Source organism: Mustela lutreola, chromosome 17 (assembly GCF_030435805.1).
Source record: "Mustela lutreola isolate mMusLut2 chromosome 17, mMusLut2.pri, whole genome shotgun sequence".
NCBI lineage: Eukaryota > Metazoa > Chordata > Mammalia > Carnivora > Mustelidae > Mustela > Mustela lutreola.
The window spans coordinates 23,280,663-23,306,639 of NC_081306.1; the positions used below are offsets into that span (position 1 = coordinate 23,280,663).

Genomic DNA, 25,977 nt, shown 5'->3' on the forward strand with positions numbered 1-25,977 from the left:
CCTTGGCCCTGTCAGCCTGGCGCCCACAGCCGGGAGGAGGCCGCGGCTAATTTGTACACTAAGTGCTTCTGACAGGGACGCCTCACAAGTGAGAACACAGCACCGCCCGCCTGGAGAAGGCCGCCGAGGCCGAGTGGGCAGTGAGGCAGCCCGAACGAGAGGCCAGGCCAGTGGGCCAAGAAGGGGAGGAGGGCCCAGGAACCAGAAGGTGGGAGACTGAGCAGGCTGAGAGGGGGAGCTGGGGCCCCCAGCACAGCGGGGGACAGCCCCTGGCCTTGGGCCTGTGCCCCATTTTGGTAGCACTGGGATCTGGGTGTCTCTGGTCACAGCCAAGGGCTTGGTGGGTGAGTCCTCGCCCTGGCCAGCCTGGCTGGTCCCCCATCTTCTCTCCATCCCACCAGCCGCCTCTCCAGGGGCCCAGCTCCCAACCCAGGCCAAGCCCCACCTCACCCCTTGCCAGGACCCTCCATAAGCTCCCAAGTCACAACGAAGGCTCTGGACTATGGGGATCCCCCAACTCCTTCTCGGATACTGTGTGCCCTTTGGGGCTGGGGACACCTTCCCCCGTTCCATTCCCGTCTCTCTGCTAGAGCCTCCTCTCCTGCAGGCTAGGGTTCAAGGGGAGGGGGTGGGCACACAGCCCCCACCCCCAGTGGAGACCCCTGCCTGGCCTGGCACCACAAGGACCCTGGGAATCCACAATTCCCACATCTTGCTTCCGGAGGCTTCCAGGTAAGGACATGGGTCCAGGCTGCTGGGACGCCCGGGGGGTGACAGGGCCGGCTCTTTGCCCACTCCAGGTGGACGCACCCGTGCCCCACGGGACAAGGCCCAGTGCGGCCGGCGCAGCCGCGATGGAGCTGGGCGCCCGTGAGATGTGTTGTGGCAGCTGCCCCGCTGCCCGAGGCCCGCCCGGAGCGAACACTGCTGGTGGCTTTAATTGCTTTCACATTCGATAGGCTGGCCTGTGACAGGCCTCTTACACCCGCTCGAGCGCCAGCCTCCGCAACCCCTCTACTCTGCAGCCTCCATGGGGCGGGGGGTGGGGAAGGCTGTGCAAACTGCAGCCAGGGAGCACTCAGCAGGCCTGCCACCCGTGGGACAGGGACGGTGCCCCCCAGAGCGGGCAGGAGGGAACCGAGTAGGAGCAGGACAGCCACCATGCCACCTGCCACCCGTGGGACGGGGTCGGCGCCCCCCAGAGTGGGCAGGAGGGGATCGAGTGGGAGGACAGCTACCATGCCACTTCTCTCCTGTGCACCCCCTTGCTCCATCTGCTCCTGCCTATAGAGCTGAGAGATTCAGACAGCCCCCACCATGCCCGTGAAAGCAGATGTCACACAGGGAGCAGCCGGGCATGGGTGCTGTCCTGTATGCGTGGGGACTGGCCTGCTGACTACGGCATGGTCTGGCCCAAGCCTCTGCCCTGCCCAGACACCCAGGCCTTCAGGGGTGCACGTGAGGCACAAGCCGGGCGTCCCCAAGGCTGCCTGTGAGCACCTCTGGTGCTGGTGAGCCTCGCCCGCCAAGGTACTCCCTGCTCCCCCCAGGGCAGGCTTGGGTGGCCCTCGGGACAGCCCCTGCCTGTGCAGGGGAGGCAGGAATCCAGGGACCCTGGGAGGGGCAGCAGACAGATCCGGAGGCATCAGTACAAAACAAAACGTTTTTATTTGGTCCGTTGGAGCCTGAGTCTGGAAACACCCAAGGAGAACCGTCCTGCAGGGATGGGGACTGACAAGTGATAAAATAGCCTCTGGGTCAGAAGAGCTGGCCGTATGTACAGGGTTAAAAATATTCACAGCTCCGAGTAACAGGAGGGGTACAAAGGAGGCCTGAAAGGGAGTGGCAAGCGTCCCGATGCTTCTCCAGGTGTAAAAGGCCCCCAAGCGCTCCAGGGCTGCCCACGGCCTGGGCACAACAGGACACTGAGGCCAGGTGGGCCCCCAGGAAGCTGGCCTCCGATGTCCGAGGGCAGAAGCAGGACTCCAGCCTGACAGCAGCCTCCAGGGAGGACGCCCGAGCAGTCACGGAGCTGCTCGACTCCCTGGGCTTCTGAGGTGGGGGAGGAGCTGGGAGGGGCTGCTGGGGCCTACCTCTGCCTGGACAGCGAGGCCCAGGATTGCTGTGGGACCCTGGTCCTCCCGGCAGAGGTCAGGTGGTGTGTGGACAAAACACCTCACCTCACAGCAGTCCGGGGCCGGGGGCCTGGCTAGACCCTGCCCCACAGCCCCTGGCCTCCAGCCCCTGGGGCATGGCTTCTTCACTCCTGGCAGGAGGTCCAGGAATTGCATAGTGTCGTCAGAGGGGCAGCTGGGACCTTCCCCATCCCGGCCCTGAGCCCGTGGCCGCCAGCCACCTGCCTCCCGGGACACGCTGCTGGGACTCTAGGGAACCCCGCTTGCCTTGAGGAGGCCAGGGGGCAGGGAAATGTGCTCTGGGGACAAGCTGAGGACAGAAGGCTCCTGTTGTCATGTCCCATGAAGGGGTGGACCCTGCTCTCATCCTGGGATCCATCTCTGACCCCCACCGATGGGGGGTGGTCCCTGCTCACTCTGGGGGTCCAGCCTCCATCCCAGAGGAGATGGCTGCTGTCACCCTGGGGGTCCAGCCTGAACCCTGCAAGGGAGTGACCCCTGCTCCCACTCTGGGGTCCCAGCCTCTGACCTGCCCAGATTCGGTTCTAGGAGTGAGGCTCCCAGCAGCCTCCTCCAGGTAGGAAGCCCCCCGCCCCTAGGGAAAGAGAAGCCTCACCGTGGCTGGGACCGTCTGAACCCAGCCTGAAGGCGGCTGGTCCCAGGGGTGGGCACACAGGCCCGGGCGGGCACACAGGCCCGACCGCTCCAGGCAGGTTGGAGGTATTCTGCTCTTGCGGCTGGGAGGCCCTGGGCAGGAGGGAGGGGCGGGGAGGAAGGCCTAGGGGAAGCTACTACAGCTAGTGGCTCCCTGGGCAGGGTCCTGAGATTCTGATTCAAGCGTCCTCTGTTGGGGTCTCCCTCATAAAGTGCGCGTTGGGGGGCTGGGAAGGTGGGGTAGTCACAGAGGCCGGGGGCCATGCAGGCCAGCGACTTCGGGCGTGAGAGGGGGGCTGTGGGTGCCCCTGGAGGTTGTCCAGTCACTGAGGAAGGCCTGCGCAGCCTTGCGGTGCGCCAGGCGGTGGGTGATGGAGAAGCCCGCGTTGCCCTCCAGCTGGGACAGGATCACCAGGACCTGCCTGGGGGAGGGGGCCGGTGAGGGCCAGCGGAAGCCAGGTGAGGGGGCGGGGCGGGGGCCGGGCGGGGCGGGGCCCACCTGTGCAGCGGGGGCACGCTGTCCTGCGTGCGCAGGCTGCCGCGTGTGGACACCACGTTGAAGCTGTCGGAGCAGTCGCACTGCACATGCAGGTAGGACTTGGGGTGCCGGTTCTCCACCACCACGATGAGGCCCGCCCAGCCGTGCGTCAGGTAGTAGCAGGTCATGCCCTCGCGTCCCTGGCCATAGACCGAGCAGGAATGGGCTGGGGCGGCGGCTCCTTCCCCGTCCCCCTCCCCCGGGATCCTGCCGGCCGCCCACCTCGTGCCGCTCGCCCCGGCTCTCGGTGAGCAGGATGATGGCGTCGGCCAGCGTGGTTGGCTGGGCCTCCACGGGCTCCACCATGACCAGCCTCGAGCTGTACACGGCCAGCACATGGCCGGGCGGCTGCAGGCTGCAGCGCGGGACCCCTGCCGAGGGGCTGGAGGCTGCGGGGAGGGGCGGAGGAGGCGGGGGGCGGGCGTGTGAGCGCAGGCGGGCACGCGCAGCGCTCGGTGCGGCGGGGCGGGGTGCGCGGGTGCGCGGTTACCCTGCGTGCTGGCCGGGGGGCCCGGCGCGGCGGGGCTCCAGTGGTTGAAGGCACAGCACACCACGGCGTACTCGCCGGGCTCCAGCATCACGTCGCAGTTGACGAACTTCTTGACGGCGCGCTTGCTGTGGGCCAGCAGGCGGCCCAGGCTCAGGCGGCCCCCACTGCCGAACGACGCACGGAACACCAGGACGCACAGGTCCAGGAGGTGGCTGTCCACCGAGTCTGCGCGCCTGCGGTCCGGGGACGGAGGCAGTCAGCGCAGGGGCTGCGCAGCTCGGCCGCGCGCGCCCCTCACACCCCGACCAGGCACTCGCCCGCTGGAGCTCACCATCCTAGCCCGCCCCCAGCGTAGCCCCGCCCTGCCCCGCTCACCAGCCTACCCCCTCCCACCCAGCCCCTACCCCGCCCCGCCCACCTGCTGCCCTCCTGGAAGAGGGCGAACTCCAAGGACGCGCGCTCCAGCACCGTGAGAGCAGTTACCCCCACCGGCCCGCTGGCAGAGCTGGGAAAGCAGCCCTGCACACGCGCCTCCTGCCAGTCCGAGTGCACCTTGCAGATGTCCACGGAGTCGAAGTACCTACACAGCGAGAGGGCAGCCCCACTGGGCAGCTCGCATCCCAGCTCAGGCCCAGGTTACTTCCTGTCCCCGCTCCACTCCCTGCCCCAGGGCGCCCTCCCAATCTCCAGGGACCCGCGTCTGGGAAGCCCGGGTGCTGGCTCTTGCCCGAGGACACCACCAGGGGGCACCCGGTCCCAAGTCTGATGGGAGGGCTAGTGAGGATGGTGAGCCCTGGGGGTCGAAGCCCTCCACTCCACCCCCCCCACACACCCACGCCCTGCCCCTGTGCTGAGCTGGATTCAGAGAGGTACAGGTGGGCTCCCCAGGGCAGGGCACCACACGCTGGGACGAGGGGAGCAGCCAAGGGGAAGGTGGCAGGAACAAGGGGATGGCCACGGGGCAGGCACCGCACACCCGCAGCCCGCAGTGCCCAGCTACCTGATGAAGTCGCTGTACTCCATCCAGAAGACGCCCTCGCTGCTGCCGTGCGGCATAAGCTCGCTGCGCAGGTGCCCCGGCCAGTGTGGCCACTCGTCTGACCAGCTGCCATTCCAGGAGAAGCGGCCCCACGGGTTCCGGAGGCGCAGGAGCCTGTAGACCACAGGGCTCAGGGCCACGACCATGCCTGCCGCGGTCTCCACCACACGTCCACCCGGCCCTACCTGGAGCCCTGGACATCGCGGACGTCCAGGATGGAGTAGGCGTGGCGGGGACGCAGGCCCAGGCTCTCGTAGGCAGCGTCATCCACCTTCATGTTGCCCCCCCCACAGGAGGCACCCATGAGGAACCTGTGTGGGCAGAGCAGCCTCACTGACTGGGGGCCCCTCAGTACCCGGCGACCTCTGCTGGCCCTGCCCCCCTCCCCGCAGTGGGGAGGTGCTGCACCCGTGTGGGGGGTAGGAGGTGGGGAGTAGGGGGAGTGGAAGGTAGGGGGCCCTTCTGTCTGTTGGGTCCCCTGAGAGATGTGGGACCCAGGAAGTGCTGGCCCAGCCCCCTCCACTATGGTCCCGAAGCTCAGAGGCCTTGGGCTGGGGGTTGGGCAGGCCCTCAGCCCTCCAAGGGGAGCAATGGTGTCCAGTACCAGCCGAAAGCACAAGGTCTTGGCACTGAGGAGCCGTCACTCCCAGACTTAAGGTTCCGGGCCCTCCCCACAGACACATTGGCCAGCGTGTGGCAGGTCTCAGAGGGCAGACCCCACTCCCACCAGGTGCCTCTGTGGGGCTCTCTCCACGCAGTTCCAAGCGGGCGCTGGCGGTCACCACAGGCCCAGCTGAGGCAGAGGCCAACGGGCAGCGTCCTGCCTGTCCCCCATGCCACCTGGGCAGGCCAGACCCTCGGCCCGGCAGCGAGGGGTGCCAGTGACACTGGAGATGCAGGCTGTGAGTCAGAGGCCGCTCGCCCTGCTCGTCCCACCGCTCTAGGCCCTGGCCCGGCTGTCCCCTCGCCTCGCCTCTCCTCCCAACTCTGCTGACCGCCACAGCGCCCGCCCCTCTTACCCAGCCTCCTTAGAACTCAGCATTTTGGCCCAGATGAGGTCAGTGTCAACGGGCTCCTCGCGGGGGTTAGTGGAGCTGACCTGCAGCGCCAGGCTCTCACAGGGGGCGCCGGTGAGTGTGGCCAGGCCTTCGATGGCGCGCCCCGCCTGGAGGGCAAAGTAGGAGCCGTGTAGCTTGGCCAGCGCCTTCTCGATGAGGGCCACCCATAGCTGCTTCCGCTGAGCCTATGGGAGAGGCTGGAGTCGAGAGGCCTGACGCTTGTTGCCCCACCATGTCCCTCCCCCGCCCGCCCGCCCGCCCCGCCACCTGGGAGAAGAGGAGGAAGCCGGCCTCGTCACAGGGCAGCATGTCGTCCACCAGCACCGTCGTCCACGTGCCGTCCTTGCACAGCCGCACCTGGTAGGCGCCTTCGGCGCACAGGCTGCGTGTGACCATCACCCGCTCCACCAGGTCGGGCCGCTCGGCCAGCACGGCCAGTGCACTCAGGAACCTGCACAGAGCCGGGGTGGTGAGCACCGGGGGCCTGCGTGCCATCCAGCCCCACCGCGGGCACCCAGCTCACCAGCAGTTCCCCAGCAGCCCCTGCAGGATGTCCGAGGGCCGGAGGGTGTGGAACACAGACCACGAGGTGCCCTGGTCCCTGGACACGGAGCAGTTGATCTCGTGGGGACGCAGCCACTGCCGCACACGCTGCTGGACGCTGTCGCCCGCAGGGAAGCCCACGGATGTGGGCCCAGGGGGGAAGCTGTCGTCCACGAAGTTCACGCTGTTCTGCAGGGGCCATGACCTCACATTCAGGCTCCCCCTGGCTGCGCCAGACCCACTACCCGGGAGACTGGCCCGAAAATGCTCCAGAAGGGAGAGGGTGGGGGTGTGCAGCCAGCCCAAGGGCTGTGGAGGGCTCAGCCAGGGCTTGTGTGGGCCACGGGAACGGCAGCCCCTGGGACACCGCATAGCCCCAGCCTGGAGGCCACAGGGGCGGTGTGCATGGGCAGCCAGGAATCCGGATGGCTCCCCCAGCTGTGGATGCCCCGGTGAGAGAAGCAGGGACATGGCTTGGATGCAAAGCCAGGACCTGAGACTCCAGTGTCCGGCTGGGTGGCTGACGGTGACAATGGGGACAGACAGCCCCTCCAACTGACCCTGGGGGCAGTGCTGCCCTGGACTCTGGCCTCCCCAACACCCGCAAGAGCAGAAGAGTGTGAGGGAGTGTCACATCCCGTTTCAGCAGGAGGAAGCATGGGGCCCGCCTGCTGGGACGAAGCCTCCACCCACATCCTCCCCTCCTGGGGCTTCACCATCTGTGCGACATCGCCTGAGAAGGGTCAGGAGCGCAGACCACGGGGTCACGGACCCTCGTGGGTACAGAGAAGGAAGGGGCAAGACGCGGGGAACAGGGACCGGGCTGCTTCTCCAAGCCTGAGGACAGAGGTGCCGGCCTCCTCTGGCTTCCCTCTGCCACTGACCAGGAGCCCCCCCAGACTCCTCCCTACAGAAGGGACACCAGGGAAGGATGAGAGCGTGAATGCAGTGACTGGGGGACCAAAGACATGCCCAGAGAGGAGCCCATGGGAAGGGGAGAGCTAGCCTTGGGGCGTCGACACCGTCCTGGGGGCACTCACCTCCCGGCAGAAGGCCACAATGTTTTCCCAGAGGGCCTTGGCCTCCCCCTCGTCTGTCTGCCTCCGCTTCTCCACGTGTATGCTCTCCCTGCGCCTCAGGGGCACCACGCCCCGGCGCTGGGCCACCAGGAGCTGGGGCGTATGACAAGCGGCACAGTGCTTGGCCCGCGGCGCGTTGAGCAGGGTGCAGGCAGGGCAGGCCCACTGGCTCAGGCGCTCGGTGGGCAGCACGGGGAGGGGGCCGCCAGGCCTGTGGGCGGTGCAGGGCCCGGACCTGTCGGCACTGCAGTCGGGGCAGCGGCCGGGGGGCTCGCCATGCTCCTGGAAGCCATGCAGCTTAGAGCAGCCGCACGCTGTGCACCTGGGGGCTGCCGTGGGGTTCTTGAGCGTGCACTTGGCGCACGACCAGGTGGTGAAGTCGGGGCTGGAGGGGCTGGCCGGCTTGTAGCGCACCGTGTCCCCGGCCAGGTCGATGACGTCGCTGCTGGGCGCGGCACCACAGGCCTCACAGCGGACTGGGCTGGAATGCCCGGGCGCAGAGCAGGAGCCACACCGGGGCCGTGCCAGGCTGCCCTCAGTGGCCTCCTCCTCCAGCATGCCCAGCCGCTTGCTGGACAGCAGCTCCGCCAGGCGGGAGGCTCCGGCCACAGTTCGCACCGGGCCCTGGGGGAGCCCCTTGGAGCCGGCAGAGGAAGAAGGCTGGGGAGCCTCAGGCACCAGTGGCTGCAGCTGGGGGGGGACCTCACGGCGGCTACGAGGCACTGGGTTGTTCTGCAGGGGGGGCGAGAAGGGGCTGAAGGAGGGTGCCCGGGGGGGCTCTTGGTCAGTGGCAGAGGGAGGGTCAGCTTCGGCGCCTTCCCCGGGCTGGGCTGGGGCAGCTATAACATGGAAGCCAGCGGGGGCCACGACCTCGGGGACCACCAGGGCCTCAGGAGGGATCCTGGGCAGTGAGAGTTTCCGGGGACCCCCACAGGCGGAGCAGGAGCTGGCCACAGGTGTGTTGTGCAGGGTGCAGCGTTGGCAGGCCCAGCCGCTCCCGGGCTCGGCCGCCCCCTCCTGCTCCTCCTTCTCCTCCTCCTCCTCCTCCTCCTCTTCGTCGGGCTGCCCCCGGGCCGGCTCTGCAGACACCAGCCCCACTGTCCTCCCAGGACCGGCTTCCTCCTTGCAGCTGCCCCTGGGCTCTGCCAGGACCCCGTTGATGACAGGCAGCAGGGAGGCACGAGGCACAGGCTCTGGGGCAAAGCCACACACCTCACAAGTCTCCTTGCCCAGGAAGTTCCGGAATGTGCAGCGGGCGCAGGGCCATTTCTGCTCCTCCACACTGAGCCTGAGGATGTGGTCAAGGTCAGGCTTGTGCCGCGGGGCCTCGCAGATGGAGCACTGGCGCTGGCCAGCCGGGTTCAGGAAGGTGCAGCGCGCACATGACCACTCCCCAACTGTGGCCATGGACCCAGGCGAGTGTGTGTGGCTGCAAGGGAAGGTCCCGGTCAGTGGAGGCCCAGGAAGGGGCCCAAGTCTCCACCTGGGACGAGGGGTCCCAGGATCAGGCCCAAGAAGCAGGCTCTGAGGGGTTTGAGGACATGAGGAGTTGGGGGGCCCCCAGGGGACCTCACAGGTCTGTCCTTAGACCCCTCCTGGAGGCAGAGGGATGGGGCGGAACCACATGGTCCTAGTGGCCATGGGGCCCTGCTGGGGAGGCGGTCTTTGATCAGTCCCAGCAAAGCGCCCATGTGAACTTCCTCGACAGGTAAAGGGCGCCCTTAAAAACCCACAGCAAATGTCACAGCGTAGACACTCTGCGTGCCTCCCTCCCAAGACCAGGAGCTCAGCGCTGCCGGTCAGCGCTGGACCAGAGACCCAGCCAGAGCAACTCGGCGGGAAAGAGATGAAAGGCATCCAACTGGAAATGAAGAAGTAAAACTACCTCTGTTTGCACATGGAGTGATCCTACACACAGAATTCCCCAAAGTCCACCAACAAAAATGACTAGAGCTAATAAATGAATCCAGTGACATCGTATGGCATGAGACTGACACGTAACCATCAGTGCTTTCCACGCCAGCAACGAAGAGCTCGACAGCCCAGAGAAAGGAAGTTAGAAGAACAGTATGACTTCATCTAAAATAACCGAGGGATACGTTTTAAAAAGGAGAAAACTCGGGGCACCTGGGTGGCTCAGTGGGTTAAGCCTCAGGTCATGATCTCAGGGTCCTGGGATTGAGCCCCACATCGGGCTCTCTGCTCAGCAGGGAGCCTGCTCCCCCACCCCTGCCTGCTTGTGATCTCTGTCTGTCAAATAAATAAATAAAATCTTTGCGAAAAAAAAGAAAAAAGAAAAAATTCTGGGGGCCCCTGGGTGGCTCCATCGGTGAAGCCTCTGCCTTCAGCTCAGGTCCTAGGATGGAGGCCGACGCAGGGCTCTGTGCTCAGTGGGGAGCCTGCTGGAGGTTCTCTCCTCCTGCGCCTGTGCCCAGCCCCAGCTCACACATGCTCTCTCTCTCAAAATAAGTAAAATCTTAATTTCTGTGACATTGAATTTGACAATGGCTAATTGGATGTGACACCAAAAGGACAGGCAGATAAAGGAAAAAACTGGACTTCATCAAGGCGAGGAACTTCCACGCTTCAAAGGGCCCAGCTGAAAAAATACGAGAATTCGTAAGAGAAAATATTTACGAATCAGGTCTGGCTCCAGAAAACATAAAGAACCCTCGCAACTGAGCAACCACAAGGACGCTTTTCAGAAAAACAGGCGAAGGGCCGGAGCAGTCATGTCTCCAGAGGACACACCAGTGGCCGTGGAAGCACGTGGGAAGACGGAAACGTGCTCAGCATTGCTAGCCACCAAGAAAATGCAAACCTGATGTGGGAGACCCCACTTCACACCCGCTGCGGCTGGGGAGCACCCAAATAGCAGGGGACGGCAGGGGACGGCAAGGGACAGCAGGGGCCGCAGAGCTCTCTCCCCGCCCCACCTCTGGCGGCCTCTCCCGATAAACAGTCACCACCCCACCCTGCAATTCCACTCCTGGGCACACACCCCGAAGGACCGGGAAGTGGTGCCCTGGTGTGCACACATACACTCAGAGAAGGTCCACGCACGACAACTCAGACACTGTCAGCAAACAAACAGGTAAAGGAGATGTGGAACGTTATTCAGCCACATAACAAGACTCTGATACATGTTCAGTGAGAGAAGCCAGACACAAAAGACCGCACGTTCCAGGAGTCCATGCACACAGAACCCTTATGGCAGAGGATCCGAGGCGGTGTGAAGCCCAGTGGGCCCCAGGGCCCGGAAGTTCTGTAAGGAACACAGGTGACACAGACATGTAGGGACGGGGTAGAGGGACGGACGCATACTGTGAATGTGCCTCGTGCCCTCTGAAACAGTTCTTTCATGTCATATGAACTTCAGCTCAAAAAAACCAAAAACAAAACCAAAGTGAGGGCTGGAGGGGAGGGCTAGGGCACAAATTGGGGAGGGGCACCCTGACTCAGGGCTGCCGGTTGGATCCCCTAACCAACTGCCTGTGTGGTCTTTCTGGGGACCTCTGGGCCGGTATCTGACCACAAAAAAGCAATCCAGCAGCGCTGGAGACCCACGCACTGGGCACATTCCTGCTGAGCCCAGGCCACACGTGGGTCGTGGAGGGCCACGCTGTCCCCGGAGGGGCGGGCCCTCTCTACTTACCTGTCTGCTGCCAACCCAGACCGCTGAGCCCTACGTGCCTGGTCCTGCAGCAGCACGCGCCAGCACTGGGGTGGCCCCAGCGGGGAAGCTTGCTTTGCACCCGGCAGTCCCATGCGGCTGTAGCAGGGAGCTGTCCCCCCAGGGAGATCACTGGGGACCTGGGGCAAGGGATGTCCAAAGGCAAACTAGGTGGGAGAAAGGGCAGGGACCCCTCTGCTGGGAACCTGTCCCAAAGTGCTGGCAACACCCAAGCCTGGGAGAGTGAGTCCCTCCTGGGCTGGGCAGCTGCAGGACTCGTGACACTGGGAAGAGTGCCCCGCCCCACCTGGGGGTCCTGTCCCACGTCAGAGCTGTGCTTCAGGGGCAGGCAGACCCTCATGCCCTTGTCCCAAGGGATGGCCATGCACCCCACCCGTGCCAGGTAAGGACAGGGACATGGTCCTCCACAAGTGGCTGTCTAGGCCTGTGGCACATGTGTATGTGTGTGTATGTACACGCGTGGGTGTGTGTGGACGCATCTAGTGCAGTGGGAGGGCAGTGCCAGTGGGTGCTCCTGGCTCCTCCGGCCTGATGTGGGTCCATGTCTGGGGGCGGTGCCGTCCCCTTGACCTGCACGGGCTACCCCGGGCACGAGGAGGGGTCTCCACAGCAGGACAGCATCTCTGCGGACTGCAGCTGCTCTCCCTGGCAGAGATGTCAATTTCTTAATGAGACACGAAGCCTTGGCTTCTGACACTGGGTTTACACCAAACCCTTCTGACTCAGGAAGAAAACTTGCCTCTTCAAAACAAAAAAACCAAAAACCTCTCTGAGCAACAAGATTACTTCCCAGGGCCCAGGGCCCTTCGCGGCCTGCATGGCCGAGGGCCACGAGCTCCCACAGCCTGGCCATGGATGGGCCACGGCGAGTAGGCGGGGCCATGCTAGGCTGCGCGACAGGGGTGTGTGGCACCAGCTGGGGGGGCAGGCCAGCTTTGGCCTTCATTTCTGTGCTGTGAAAAGCCTAAGAAATCTTCCTGGAGACCAGGGAAGGGCCCACAGTCAAGATGTGGGTCACAGCGGGTACCCACAAGTGGCTTCCACCCTGGTTCTAGGCCCAGGGGATACCCACTCGTCTGACACGCTGCAGGCCATCTGCCCATGGGAGGGGCATCCAGAGAACAGACTCAGGGCCCATCCTCCATGCAGGAGAGGGGAGGACACCCCTCCTAGGGCACACCTGCCCTTGGCTCAAGGGCTCTGGGGACTCTGGACGCACTGAGCAAGGCCAGGCTGGGGAGGGAAGGGGCCCAATGCCTGTCTACCCTCCTAACCCACCAGCTGCCCGGTCCATGGCCTGGGTGCAGCTGCACAAGAGGCACGTGTCCCCGGGTGCTGGCCAGGGGACACTGGTGGGACAGGGCCGGTGTCACAACCATCACAGTGGATAAAAGCACATCAGGGAGAGGTGTCTGGGTGGCTCAGTTGGTTAAAGCCTCTGCCTTTGGCTCGGATCATGATCTCAGGGTCCTGGGATCGAGCCCCACATCGGGCTCTCTGCTCAGCCGGGGACCTGCTTCCATCCCTCTCTCTCTGCCTGCCTCTCTGCCTATTTGTGATCTCTGTCAAATAAATAAATAAAATCTTAAAAGGCTTATACGGAAACAGTGCCTATGACTCAAATTTCGCCCTGGGGACACAGAGGCACCCCTGGTTAGAGTAAGGCTTCTGGCGCTTGCCACAGGGGTGCAGGGGCTCCCAGGACAGGCGGTGGTGGTGGCGCTATGCTTCCTCTCCGACCCTGCAGCCCACAGCGAAGTGGCTCCAGGGTCAGTGAATGCATGACCAGAGGAGCCTGAAATGCCCCCTGACCTTCATCTCCCTTGGCATCCCTTCTGACTCCACAACCCTGGGGTCCACCCAACATGATGCAGGGCGGGAGCTGAGGGCTTGGGAGACACTCAGAGAGGCCAGAGCACCCCACCAGCCTGGGAGGAAATAGCAGCGTGGGGAACCCTGAGCCAAGTCCAACTCCAATGAAAAGCAAGTCCAAACCCCGTGACACCACCTCCTCCAAGGCACAGATTGAGTCACGGCTGGGAGAAACCAGCTGCCCAGGGAAAGAAAGGCCATGTCAACGGGAAATTGAGGCAGCTGTCCAGAAAACCCCAACACCACATTGGTGTCCTCCATCATCTGGTGACTGCTCTGGAGTCCCTTTCGGGGCAGTGTCAGGTCTCCCTAGCACCCGGGACACAAGCCTGCAAGAACGCAGAAGCTCCTGGTCACCACTGTGGGGGCGGCTCAGTCCCAGGGCGATGCCTCTCCTCCCCAGAGACAGCGGCGAGCAGTGAGTGGTGTCCACACACAAGAACCTCAGTGAAGCCGCCACGCCCAAAGGTCTGGCTGCCCTGATGGCTGTGGCTGCCTGACCTCTGACCCCTGTGGCTGTGAGGTGCGTCCGCGCGCCTCCCTCTGGGGCCCCCTCAGCCAGCCTTGTGTCATGCTCCTCACTCCTGTGTCCCCACAGGTTGTAGGCGATGCCAGCCACGTGCATTGCTTAGGGATCAGGGAGAGCAGCTACCGAGCCTGGCGGTGGGTTATGGGGACACGCCCACAACGTGGCTCTCCCAGCTTCCTTGGGGCAATGGAGTGGTTCCAGCCAAGGAGGCAGTGAGCCCAGACGTGGGGGCAGGAGCCGCGGTGCTGCTGGCTTCTTCACAGGGCGTCCTGGCCCCCCGTGCCAGGCAGAGCACCACACACGTGTACGCCTGTAACCACGTGCCCAGGTGTGCGTGTGGGGCGGGGTCCTGTCGCAGTGGCTGTGTGTGGCTCTGGCCTTTCTGCCCCCCATCCTGCCATCTGCCTTGCCCAGCTGCCCCCACAGCTCCCTGCACCAGCCGACTGTCTTCTCATCCCCAGTCTGGACATCTGTGAATTTCTCAAGGTCGTTTGCAGTGTCTCCTCCGGCTTCGCCTGCTGCTCCCAGTGGCTGATGTGGACTGACCCTGGGTCTGGCCGGCTGCAGAGGGTGATGGGAAGGGGCCGCTCGTCCCCCAGCCCAGGGGTAGGAGCATGGCAGGAGGCCAGGAGAATGAGAAAGTTCAACTGGGTTCCGCAGTGTGTGCCAGGATCCAAAGTGACACGCATGTGTGCCCCTCGGCATCCTTGGGTGTGGGGCAGAAGGAGCTGCCTGGAAAATCCCGCGGGGTCTATACCCAGCCTGCTGCTTCCCGGCGTGGGGAGAGCCCCTCCCAGGACCCAGAAGTTCTATTCCTAGCGGTTTATCTTAAGGAGATAATGAGAATTTGTAAAAACCATGTGGACAGATGAAGGCATGGGAAGCTACAAATCAGACCACCTGGGGACGCTGGCCCCCGCCCGCCAGGGTGTCTAGAATCACACAGGCAGATGGCTCTGAGTGCTGGCCAGGACAGGGAGGAACGAGAGCTCTCCCCTATCACACTGGTGGGGACGGGAAGTGGTGCACCGCGGCAGAAAACAGCCTGGCAGTGTCGTAGAAACTTAGAGGGTTTCCACTGCAGCAGCTGCCTCCGGGTCCCGCCTCAGCAAAAACGAGTCCACACAAAATCCTACATGTGAATACTTTCACAGCAGCACAGGTCATCAAATCCAAGTGGAAACAACCAAATGTCCGTTAACTGAGGGATGGCTGCCACAGACCAGGGTCTGTCCCTACAACAGGCATTTACGATTTGGCCACGAAAGGAACGAAGCTCGGGCGCCCGCCCCCGTGGCTAGGGCCTGACAGTATTTCACCTTGTGAGAGGCCAGGCACAGAAGGTGTTCTAGGGTTCCCCTCGTAGGACGTTTCCAGAAAAGGCACATCTACAGGCAAGAGGCAGGGTGGCTACCTGGGGAAGGGAGGCAAACAGCAGGGGCCCAGGGGGAGACGTGGTCGTGAGCTACTCTAGAAGTGGTCACGACCAAAGCCGCAGAGCCATGCGCTCAGGGGCAGGGGACAAGAGCACACAAGTCCCACCTCATGCCAGCTGTTTCAGAAAGACACAGACGTCCATTAGTGCATCACTGACGCCGGCATGAGGCAGCAGAGGAAATGTCCAACAACCCACGTTGCCGGCTCTGGCCCCTCACCAGCCATGAAGCCCCCAGTGCCTCCTGCTGACTCCTCTGGCGCCTCCCAGGCACCTTATCTGCTGGCTCAGGCCTTGGGGCCCACGCCATCCCAGAAGAGACCCCCATTAGGACCCTGCCTGCTGTCCAGACACCAGGAAAACTGTGCTACATGAGGACGCTTGGTCTACGGGAAGTGGCGGCCAAGCATACCATAGCAGGTGCCTTTGAGAGAGGGCAAGCCCGTTGCCACTGCCTATCCCTGGGGCCAGAGGAACCCTGAGTATGTGCTGAGTGGCGGGGGCCCCTCTGCAGCAATGTCATGGGAGGGGCTAAAGGCAGGGGTGGGATGTCAGGGCCCAGCACCCCCAGGCCTGAGCAGTGGGGCTGCCTCACACCAGTCATCCCAGAACTCCCGAGGGGAGGCTCGCCAGCTGATCCGAAGGGCAGTGTAGGCTGAGAGACCCGTGCGGAGCCTGGCCATGACCACGGTTGGAGGAAGCTGGCACAGGAAGGTCCGCTAGCGCAGCGGCACCCCTCACCAGGGAGGGGCCGGGGGCTGGTGGCCTCCCCTGCACCCTCACTCCAAACACAAAGCTCCAGAAGCAGCTTCAGCGGACGCAGCTCCCTGAGCGAGCCACATGCCCCGCAGGAAGGCCACCCCGTCCCTGTCCCAACAGCAGCCGCCAGCCAGGCCAAGGCTCCCACGGCCCGGCTTCCTGGGGAGGGCTGCAGCAACCCCAGAGCCTCTCAAGCCGTGGGCCTTTTGGGGAAAGCAACTTGCCAAAGGATTCTCGGAAACGGGACCCCATTTCTGCAAGCCCCTCTCCTCTGGCTGGGAAGGGGCCACCCTGACAGAACAGCACCCCCGTCCCTCGGGCCCCGCCCCCTTTCTTACCTTCGAGCCCGGGGACGCAGGGGCTGGTGAGGCCGGGTGACCAGGGCACCACCCCAGACAGGCCCCCCAGGGCCGCTCCTACACCAGCTGGCTGCTGCAGGGGGCCCGGGGTAAGGCGGTCCCCCGGGGAAGCCGTGGTCCGACTCGGTCTCGGTGGCCAGCGAGGAGGCGGAGCTCCCCATGGCCCCCGCGGTGGCGGCCGCGCAGAGACCCGGGCCTGGTCACACGCGGCCCACAGTGGGCGAGCTGGAGCATGGAGGGAGGATGGCGCCCACGCCGGAGACAGGGCGGCTGGGCTGCTCCATCACACAACAGAGATAAACACAGAGAGAGAATAAAGAGAAACAGGAGAAACAGCATGACTCACAGGAAAGAAGCCCCCAGAGCCTGGGGGGGCTCCCCAGTGCGCTAGCGGCCTCGGGGACCCAGGACCCACAGCCGGGGTCCCGGCAGAGTGGAGGTGCAGGGCTGCAGTGGCTAGCCCGAGGCCCGCCCTGCCACCAGCGCCCCTGCTCTGCTCCTGAGATCCGACCCCAACCCCTCAACTGCCCAGAGGGGCTGGCCACGTGTCCACTTGCCGGGCTTCAAAGGGAGTCACACCCCTACTGAGAAAACACCACACGGTCACGCTTTACTGCAGAAAAAAGAACCCGGGAGCATTTGGCCAAACGGAATGGAGAAACAAGCAAGTGCGTGCAGCAGAGCCGGGACAGCCGGTGGTGGGGGGGAGGGTTTGCCGAATGCCCACGTAGCCCAGAGGAGACCCCCAGGGCTCCGAGGCCGGCAGAGAATGGCTACCACATCCCTTCCAGAGCCTTCCAGAGGGAAAGCCTCCCCAGCCCTGGGGAGAGATGGGTGACTCAGGAAGGACCCGGGGATGGTCTGGGTTCAGGGGAGACCATCTGACGCCCATGGGTTGAGCAGGAGGCCTCTCTGCTCGATCCAGACAAGGCAAGTCCCAGTCAGGCTCAGGGCCAAGCAGAACCGGTGGCCCGCTCGGCTCTCGGGGCTGGGGGTCGAGGGACACAGGAGGAGGGGGCCGGGGTCGGAGAAGCCTGGGCCCCTGACCCAGAGGAGCTCTGGCCAGATCAGTCAAGTCCCCTGCGCAGCGACAGAATTCACCCAGACGGCCTTTACTCCGAGGAATGGGGACATGCGTGAGACAGGGCGGCGCCCACCCTGACCAGCCCAGCGGCCTCGCTGGTTCCCTGCCCCTCATGCCTACCCAGAGGGCCCCAGAAGGGCCGAAGAGAGGAGGCAGAGGCCCCGTGGCCTGCGAAACTGACACCGTCCCCATAGCACCCAAAGGAACGTCTGTCGGCGCCGACCCACGGGAGCCCCATGGGAGCCACGGGTGCCTTTCCCAGCCGTCTAGCAGCCAGTGAAGAAGGTTAGAGAGATAAAAGGAATCTCGAAGATGCATCTTATGTAACCCCACATCCAAAATATCTCCGTGCCGGCCCGAGATTTAGGTGAAACCACGTGTGGGCTACGTGACACTGCGCTCAGTCGAGATGTTTGCACTCTGCTGTGGTCACGCTCCTCTTGTTGTGGGGAGCCACGCTCGAGCCAGCAGTCCCGCTTGCCAGTGCCTTCCACACTGGGCAGCTCACCAGCGGTCGGTTCCTTCTCAGCCAGGGTCACTGCAGACACCGGCCTCTCCCGGGGTTCCAGGTCAGACCCCAACAGCCCCTCGGATGCCTGAGCTCGCCCACGTGGGAGCCCCTCGTGGGAAGAGCCTGAGCATTTCCGATGCTCCTTTCACAGCCAAACCCTGGGCAGATGGAGGGTACATGAGGGCAGAGGAGGCCGGAGGGGGCGCCAGGCTCATGGGAGGTGTCGTGGGACAGAACTGCTGGCACTTGGCTCCAGGGCCATCATGGTCCTGACAAAGAGCTCTGCCCAGGTCCCCGGGAGGGTGAGGTGGTGGGTAGATGGTGCTGTCGCCACATCCGTCCCACGCAGGCAGAGCCGAGGGCAAACCGGCCCTGAGGCTTAGTGAGGACATGGCCCCGGGCTTCCCAGGGCTGCTACCAGGCTGCCTGCAGCACACCAAGGACTCACCTGTTCCTCCCGAATGCCCTAACCTGGGGCAGTGAGGGCTTGGGGAGAATGCCAGCCCCCCATCCCTGCCCGGGGCCCCCAAGCCCTTCAGCAGCTGCACCCTGTGCCCCAGCTTCCCGATAGACCTTCAGGGAACTCTGACCCTACAGGCCCTGTCTGGGGCAGGTGGGAGGCCCGTCCAGGGGTGGGCCATATGGTGGCAGCCCAGTCCCTTTGGAGAGGGCAGAGGCAACACAGGTCCCTGTTCCCGCGGGCCAGAAGGGCAAATGCTCCCTAGAGAGCAGCCAGCTCAGGAGGGCCCATCTGGGGATCTTCCACCTGGAGGTGGTGAGAGGACCTGGGCATAGACCCCATGAATGTGTGCCCTGGCTGAGCAGGGCTCCCCAGGGGCCAACCCCTGTGCTACCCCAAGAGGCCCACCTGCACAGGGCAGTGTGCGGGGAGCTCTTGCCAGGCAGGGCGGCCCGTCCCTGGCTCACATCCTGGCTCCGTGTCAGAATGACTGGGCACGGAGACACTTGCACACCCTGCTCCCCGGCCTTGCAATTTGAGACAAAGCCAGGTGAGGGCTTCCCGCAGGGCAGAGCAAACCTGATCTCCGGGGACAAATGTCACGCAGCCCTCTTCCCCGGCAGGGCCTGCTGGTTGGACAAATCCCCCCCCGGGGCTGCCTGCCTCCCCGAGGTGGGCACACGGGCCATAGGCCAGCCCCATGGACACTGGGGACTCGCCATCCATTGCTCTGTGCATTTCTACTCATTTCACGAACACCCGTCTGGCCTCCGTGGGGTGCGAGGTCCCAGCAACGTCTGAACCCTGCGCACTTAGGGCGCACCTTCTTGCTGCTGTGCCTTCACAGGTCTCTGGGCAGAAGCCAGAGCGGACGCCAGTCTCCTATTGGGGAACGGAGCAGGGTGCTGGGCAACATGGCGCCACGGGCAATGCTCCTATCTGCGGCCCGATGGGCCATCCCTGTCCTCCATGCCCTCATTTGGGAGCTGCTGCCCTAGATTTAAACGGGGCGGTGGCCTCCATCGGCCTCAGGGAACCGCGGGGCGGGGCTGCAGTGCCAGCCCCCGAAGGTGTTCGCCACCAGGAGGACTAGCGGGTCCCCGCCGCCTAGGGAGAGCAGATGCCTGGCACGGCCCTCCAAGGGAACAGCGGGGCACGATCCTGCAGAGTGAGGAGCACAGGGGCCAGCGGGGATGACCCCTCCTTAAGCCCCACGTGGGGAGCACCTATGTTGGTCACGGCAAGCACCCCCCAGCCCTCACCCTAGCCCACCTGTGTTTCCCTGCCCCTGTGGGCCCCGAGAGGGTCAGGCGCTGAACTGCAAGGACACAGGCACGTTGTTGCCGCCAAGTGAGAACTCACCAGGCAAATGAAGGCCAGAGAGGGGAACACAGTGTGGGCCTCACCCCAGATCCCATTCTGTCTCACGCCTGGGGGGCACAAACAGTCAGTCCCATGGTGCTAGGGCCCCTGCGTCCTGTGTGACAACGGTCTGGGCTCCGCGAGGGCACACGGCGCTTGCTGATGCCTCTTCCCGTGCGCACATGCCCCACCCAACCCCCCCAACACGTCCGCGCTGTGTGTGCTCCCCACGCCGTGTCCCAGTTCCACAACACCCCACCCTGAGATCTCATGGGCATGCATCTCCCCGTCTGAGGGTAACCGGCCTGCACAAACTGCAGCAACCCTGCCGGGCAGCCTGAACTCAGCCCCAGGATGGGCACAGGGGAGGGACAGGGACAGCAGTCTGCGGGGAGGGAACCTTGTGCCTGAAGGGCCACCCCGCCAAAGCCCAGAATGCACCCACCAGACACGAGGCTGAGTGCGAGTGGCCTGGTGCTCCCCCTGTAGCCTGAGGGTGGGAGGCTCCGGCCTGAGGGAGTCAGGCCCGACCCACCCAGGGAGGTCCAGACCTCAACCTCCCTGCGGCCCTGGACTGGTAGCAGAACACCCTCCCTCAGGTCACAGGACCAGGGACGGCCCGTCAGGCGTGTGGAGGGTCCTCTGGGGAGGAAACACCAAAGGCGTTGCAGATGTGGCCTGGCGAGACACATGTGCTTTGCAGCTTGCCCTGCAAAGACAGGACCACAGTCTCACGCCTCACATGCTGTCAAGGCAGGGGTCCGGGAAGCAGGTCTGGGGGGATGGCAGACAGAGGCCAGGGAACTGCCGCAGGGAGAGGGCCCCGCCACTCCGTGAGCAACCTACAGCCCAGATGCACACACAGCCCCGGGGAAGGAGCTCTCCTGGTGCGGCAGACGCCAGACCCTCCCCAGGCACATCACCTGGACGCCACTCCCTTTCCTGGAAGGTTCTGGACTCTGGCCAGGGCTGCAGTCCCACTCCCAGGTTTATCAGCACTGAGCCAGAGTTCATTGGAGTGAGTGCCAACTTGGTCCAGGCTCTGTCTCCACCTCTGGACATGTGGGCCTGGACAAGGAGTGAACCTCAGTCACCCTGGGCGCGCTCCCATGGCTGGTGGCCCAAGGGCTGTGTCCCTTTAGATGCTACATATGTTCCTTACCCAGAGGAGGCTGGAGGCTCTGGAGCAGCCACGTTGCTCAGCCAGCGCCTCGCTGCCTAGTAGTGTGGGAGAGCAGCTCTGCTCTCTTTAGCATTCAAGGACCCTGGTGGGGAGGGGCATGTACTCTCCCCTCAGGTCCTTCAGACCGAACAAGGGCCCAGGCTCCACCTCGCTGTGGCCTCCGCCACTGGCTCACCGTGGCCCTCCGGCGAACACCGAGGCCAGCCACCCCCACCTGCTGGCCCCAGAGCCTGTGCCCCAAGAGGTGACATCACCACCCTGCTGACCTCAGAGAGCCAGGTCTCAGGGTTAAGGCCGTGGGCTCTGGGAGGGTACCCAGCACTTCCTGTGAGAAAATCCGAGAGGGACAGGGCTCGGTCCCAAACCCTTGCCCTCCAGACCAGGAGCTGCTGCCTGAGCACACTACAGGATGGTCACTCTTGGCACTTCTGGACTCTCCCTTGTCTCAGGCCCTGAAGTCCCCACAGGTTCCGGCAGCCGTCGGGGCTCCTCGCCATGCAGCTTACCCCCCATCCCCTGCCGGCTTCCTGGGCACATCGGGGCACCAAGGTGGAAGGGGAGGAGATGGGCCTCTCAAACCAGACGCACACGCACGCTTGGGGGCCAGGGCTGCCCACACAGAGGGGACAGGGTGGCTGCACGTCCCTTTGTGTCAGTGTCCTACAGCACCTGTCGCGCATCACAAGAAAGGAAACGAACTACGTTTCCCACAGTGGCGTTTTCAGAGGAACAGGGACGTCCTCATGATCCCCTAGTCTGTGAGTCTGACACCGTGGAACATCTGACCGTCCTTTCTCCGGAGAGGGGACCGGCAGCAGACGCGCAACCTCACTTGGGGCACTTCAGTGCTTCTGCTCGCCAGCAGGCAGCAGAAGCAGCCTTGCGCCCGGTAACCTCAGGCCTCACTGGCAGCACAGGTTCCCGGGGGTCATCAGCTCACCCCAAGGGAGGAAGATGGGGAGCTGGAGAGCCGTGGGGACCAGGCAGCATGAGCTTGGGGCTCTCTGCAGCCACCTTTCCGGACCAGCGGGCTCTAGAACATACTGCCTCTCCTGCTGACTGGAGGGGAGTCGCAGCTGAGGGTGGAAGGTCCTGCGGTTCGAGGGCCACTGAATTCCAAAGGGCACGGGTGGATGTGGAAGGGATGGAGTGCAAGGAGGGACTGGCTCTGCTTCGGGTCTGGGCCGGGGCAGCCAAGGAGGAGCAGGAAGCTGAGCCCAGGCCTCCTTCGGACACAGGCACTGCTGGGTGACAGCGCTGAGCTGCAGCTATCGACCTGCTCTCCCAGTGCTGCTCCTGCGGCACCATCCAGGCCCGTCCCCCAGCCTGGCCACCGGACAGGTGGGCGCAGAGCTCCCCTCCATCGTGGGGAGTAGTGCAAGCAGGGCGTGGGGCGGCGGCCAAAGCGTGACGCCAGGTACCGGCACGGGAGGCAGGGAGGCCGCAACACGCCTGCGCTCGGCTCAGTCCCCTGCGGATCCACCCCTGGTGCCCAGACAAGTCCCTGCAGGAGGGAGCAAGCCATGGACCTCCCCACCGGCCCCTCCTGGGCTGTATGCACTGGGCCGGGACACCCCTCAGTTCTCCCGCAGCCCCCCGGCCCCCTGCGCCTGCCCCTCCTTGTGCTGGTGGCACCGACGCGGCTGTCTGCTGAGCCCCTGCTCAGACCCTTCCCCAGGCCGCGACCAGGACCCACAGAATGACAGGGCCTCTGCGCTCAAGAGGTGGAGGCAGCCCAGCCTCACCCCACAGCCTCCTTCCCGCTCATTCTGAGAGGACGGGAGCCAGTAAGTCCACTCCTCAACCCAGAAAGGCCGTGGGGTGCCATTGCGGACGGCCCATGATCATTGGAGCCGCCTGCCAGCATAGCACCGGCAGAGGCTGTTCCCTGCCCACCCGCTTCGTATGGACGGGATGACGCTGAGCACCGGGCGTCTGTGTGTGCACGGCGGCTGAGACGGGGTCCAAGCTCGGCACAGGTCGCCTGGCCCTTCTCAGCAGAGTAGGAAGGAAGGAAGGTGGAGGAGACTAGTCCTGGCAGAGCAGCTTGGCTGAAGAGATTAAGGCACAGACACTATCACAGTCCTGCTCTGAGACATTTCTGGGCACCGGTGCTGAGGAAGCAGAGAAGCGGGGGCAGCAGGACCTAAGGGACAAGCGGCCAGCAGGTGTCAGGGGAGAGTGGGAGCAGGCCTGACCCCAGCGCTTGCTCTGCACACCCAGGGCCGAGAGCCCTTGCTTGGGGTCTGGGCGGTGGCTTCTGAAGCCTGATAAAGCGACCCCCCAGGCCAGCCCGCACGTCCCCACGGCTCTGGGCTGCGCTCTGCAGCCTCTCAGCCCGGTGCGGGGCCACGGGACACCCGCGGGTGTGTGTGACCAGTCACCAGAGCCAGGTTCCTGAGAGTGTCCCCACAGTTCTCATGTGACCAGGCCCCCATGCTTCCAGCACCTTCTGTGCCGGGGGCAGCACGCGGTGGGGGGCGCGGTCTGTGCCCAGACTACAAGACAGCCAGGGCTGCCCCTCGGGCTCTGCGCCCACCGTGGGGTTTGGGCCGTGATACCCCGCGTGGTTCCTAAGGGAGAGGGATTTTGGCGCAAGGGGGCACGTCCTTCCGGTGCCCGGCTTAAGACCCACACGGGAGGCCGAGCGGGCAGAGGGCCGTCCAAAGGCAGCCCCGCGGGCCAGACACTAGCAGCTACAGCCCCCGGTGGCCCTGGCCTCCGCCTGCTGGTCTGAAAGCCCGGCTGAGCCCGGTGCTAGCCGCCACAGGGGCTGGGAGAGCTGTGCACAGGCCGGAACACGGGGAGCGCCCGCCAGCGGCACCACAGTCTGGCCGGCCCAGCGGGCCTCTCCGGTGGAGGGCGGCGGACTCGGGACCCGCTGCGGCGGCCCTCAGCGCCCATGGCCCGTGGGAGCCTGCCTAGCGGTGCTGTCCCTGAGCCTCCGCCCAGCAGGGCTTGAACTGGGCTCTCAGGGGGTCACGAGGTCACCAGCCAGTCTGCTGGGGAGCAGCACCAGAGAGGTCCGGTGCAGAAGGAAGGGACAGAAGTGCCCTTTAGGGAGCAGGATGACCTGACAGGACGTCAGAGGTGCCCAACCCAAGGCCAGGCCCAGCCGGCTTCCTGCAGGACGACTCTGCGTCTGGCACTGCCCAGCACTGCCTGGCAGCTCCCCCGCCTGCCACAGGCCCCCATCTTTCAGTTCTCTCTCGCCAGGTCTGTAGAGGGATGGATGACCCCCGCCTCCTGCTGGGGCTGTTTCTGCTGACCAGGGGAATCTGGACATGACATAGCCGACCCTCACAGCCCTCCCCGCAGGGCCCCAGTGCAGCCCCCAGTCCCCCCCCACCCCCGACCCAGCGGCCCGCGTTCCTCCGCAGGACCCCAAACTCCGGGCCTGGGCTCGCAGGAGTCCTGCTCACCAGCTCCCGCGCAGTCAGGGGCTGCCCCTACAGCCTCGCGGTCAGGGCCACTGGGGCCCACGAGGGTGCCCTGGTCAGAAGCGAAGGGAGGCCCGCAGGAAGAGGCAGGGGCCACCCAGCCGCCCGGCCAACCTTCCCCGGAGTCCCCCGCCCCCCTCCCCAACTCCGCCGCGGCCGGAGCGCCGCCCCCAGAGGAACAGGGAACAGGGAAGTGTGGGGCGGCCGACGGGCGCCGCCCCCGGGAAGTGCCCGCGGTCCCTCCGCGGGGGGCACCGGGGGACACTCCCCGCAACGCCGGCGGGGGCAGAACGCGCCTGGACCGTAAGGGCACTCAAGGACAGGCCGGGGCCGGGGCCGCCTCCCGCGTCCGCAGCACCCCGGGGCTGGCGTCCCGGCGACCCAGACGACCCGGGTCCGCGCCCGCTCCCCTCTCGGGCGGCGCCCCCAGCCCGGCCCGGGCTCCGGCCCGAGCTCGGGGCGCGCCGCTGGGGTGCGGGTGGGGGCAGCCCCCCGGTGGCGAGGCTCCGGCGCGGGTCTAGGCCTCGCCCCCGGCCCAGCCCGGCCCTGTCGGCCGGACTCACCTCCGCAACCAGGCGGCGCCTCCTCAGTCCCCGCGGCCCGGGCGGCGCGGCCCCAGGCCTGCTCGCCTGCGCCGGCCGCTCCACAACTTCTGCCGCCGGCCTCCCGCGCTGAGTGGCGGAGCAGCCGCGCGCCGGGCCCGGCCCCAACCCGGCCCGCGTCCGGCGCCCGCTCTACGCCGCCTCCGTAGCGTAGCGCCCGGCCGGGGCCCCGCGGCTACACCGCGCCTGAGGCGCACACCGCGCTGTGAATCGCGCGCGTGGACTACCGCTCCCACAGGGCCGCGCGACGCCTCCAGGCCGGAAGCTCGGGGCGGGGCCCGGCGCGATGCGGACCGGGAGTTGTAGTCCTCGGATGTCCGCCAACAGACGCGGCGATCGGCTCCCTCCCCGGGTCCGCCGACTTCCCGGGCCGCTCCGCCCACCGGCCCCGCTGGAGACGGCCGAGCCCAGGGCTCCAGGCGGCGCTGCGTGTCGGGTTGTTGGAGCGGCGGAAGGGATGCTTCGAGGACAGAACTGCGACTACTACTCCCAGAACGTCACGCGCGGGAGAAAGGGGCGGGGCCTTCATCCAGCCCCAGTCCCTGCGCTTCCGGCTGCGCCTCGCAGTCCGAGACGCCGGGCTCTGGCCGCTTCTCCCGGTCGCCTGGGCGAGCAGCCAGCTCTTCCCTGGCTCCCAGGTGTCCACCGGGTCCGCACAGCTGCGTAGCGCCCTCCCAGGGTCTCCCGACACCCCCTACCCCCCGCCCTCCAGCTGCCCCAGACCCCCTGCTCGGTTCCCCTCCAGGCTCCGGGGTCCCTGGCGCCCGTTTGGTGGGACCTACCTGGGTGGAGCCGCGGCCTTGGCACTTCCAGCGTGACCCTGTCACATTACTTCCGTGGGCCTCGGTTTCCTCCTCGGTACAAGACGGCGGAACGTGCCGGCATCTGCGGAGCGCTCGGCCAGGTACCTGGCGGGAAGACCCCTAGCCCTGGGAGGCCGGTGTCGCTCCGCGGGGCCTCTGAACCGGACCCACCCGCCCAACGTCGAATTGACAAAAGAGCCTCCTAGGTCAGACCTCTTTCTCAAGGTCCCGCTGTGCAGCTTGAGGTCGCTGACAACCAGCACTCACGGAACCGGAGGCCCCGCGCAGCCTGCATGTTTGGGAGACAGCCAGACCTGCAGCGAGGCGGCTCATCCGAGGCTACGCAGC

At 65.3% G+C, this 25,977-nt stretch overlaps 1 protein-coding gene across 3 annotated transcripts; it reads right to left on the minus strand.

Annotated features, from left to right (window-relative positions):
* Positions 1–1,649: 1,649 nt before the first annotated feature.
* On the minus strand, positions 1,650–25,015 carry CAPN15 (calpain 15). 3 transcript variants are annotated; one of them, XM_059154051.1, is made up of 13 exons: positions 24,788–25,013; positions 16,164–16,459; positions 7,498–8,965; positions 6,438–6,646; positions 6,182–6,365; positions 5,876–6,099; positions 5,042–5,167; positions 4,818–4,970; positions 4,236–4,397; positions 3,818–4,050; positions 3,550–3,716; positions 3,289–3,467; positions 1,650–3,211 (listed from the first exon to the last, which is right to left on the minus strand). In XM_059154051.1, the coding sequence occupies exons 2-13, from the start codon at positions 16,343–16,345 to the stop codon at positions 3,034–3,036; spliced, it is 3,465 nt and encodes a 1,154-aa protein (XP_059010034.1). In that variant the 5' UTR covers positions 16,346–16,459; positions 24,788–25,013; the 3' UTR covers positions 1,650–3,033. The 3 variants fall into 3 exon arrangements, with proteins under 3 accessions (XP_059010034.1, XP_059010036.1, XP_059010035.1); XM_059154052.1 differs by having other exon boundaries at positions 3,064–3,207; positions 24,788–25,015; XM_059154053.1 differs by lacking the exon at positions 16,164–16,459.
* Between the last annotated feature and the right edge of the window lie 962 nt (positions 25,016–25,977).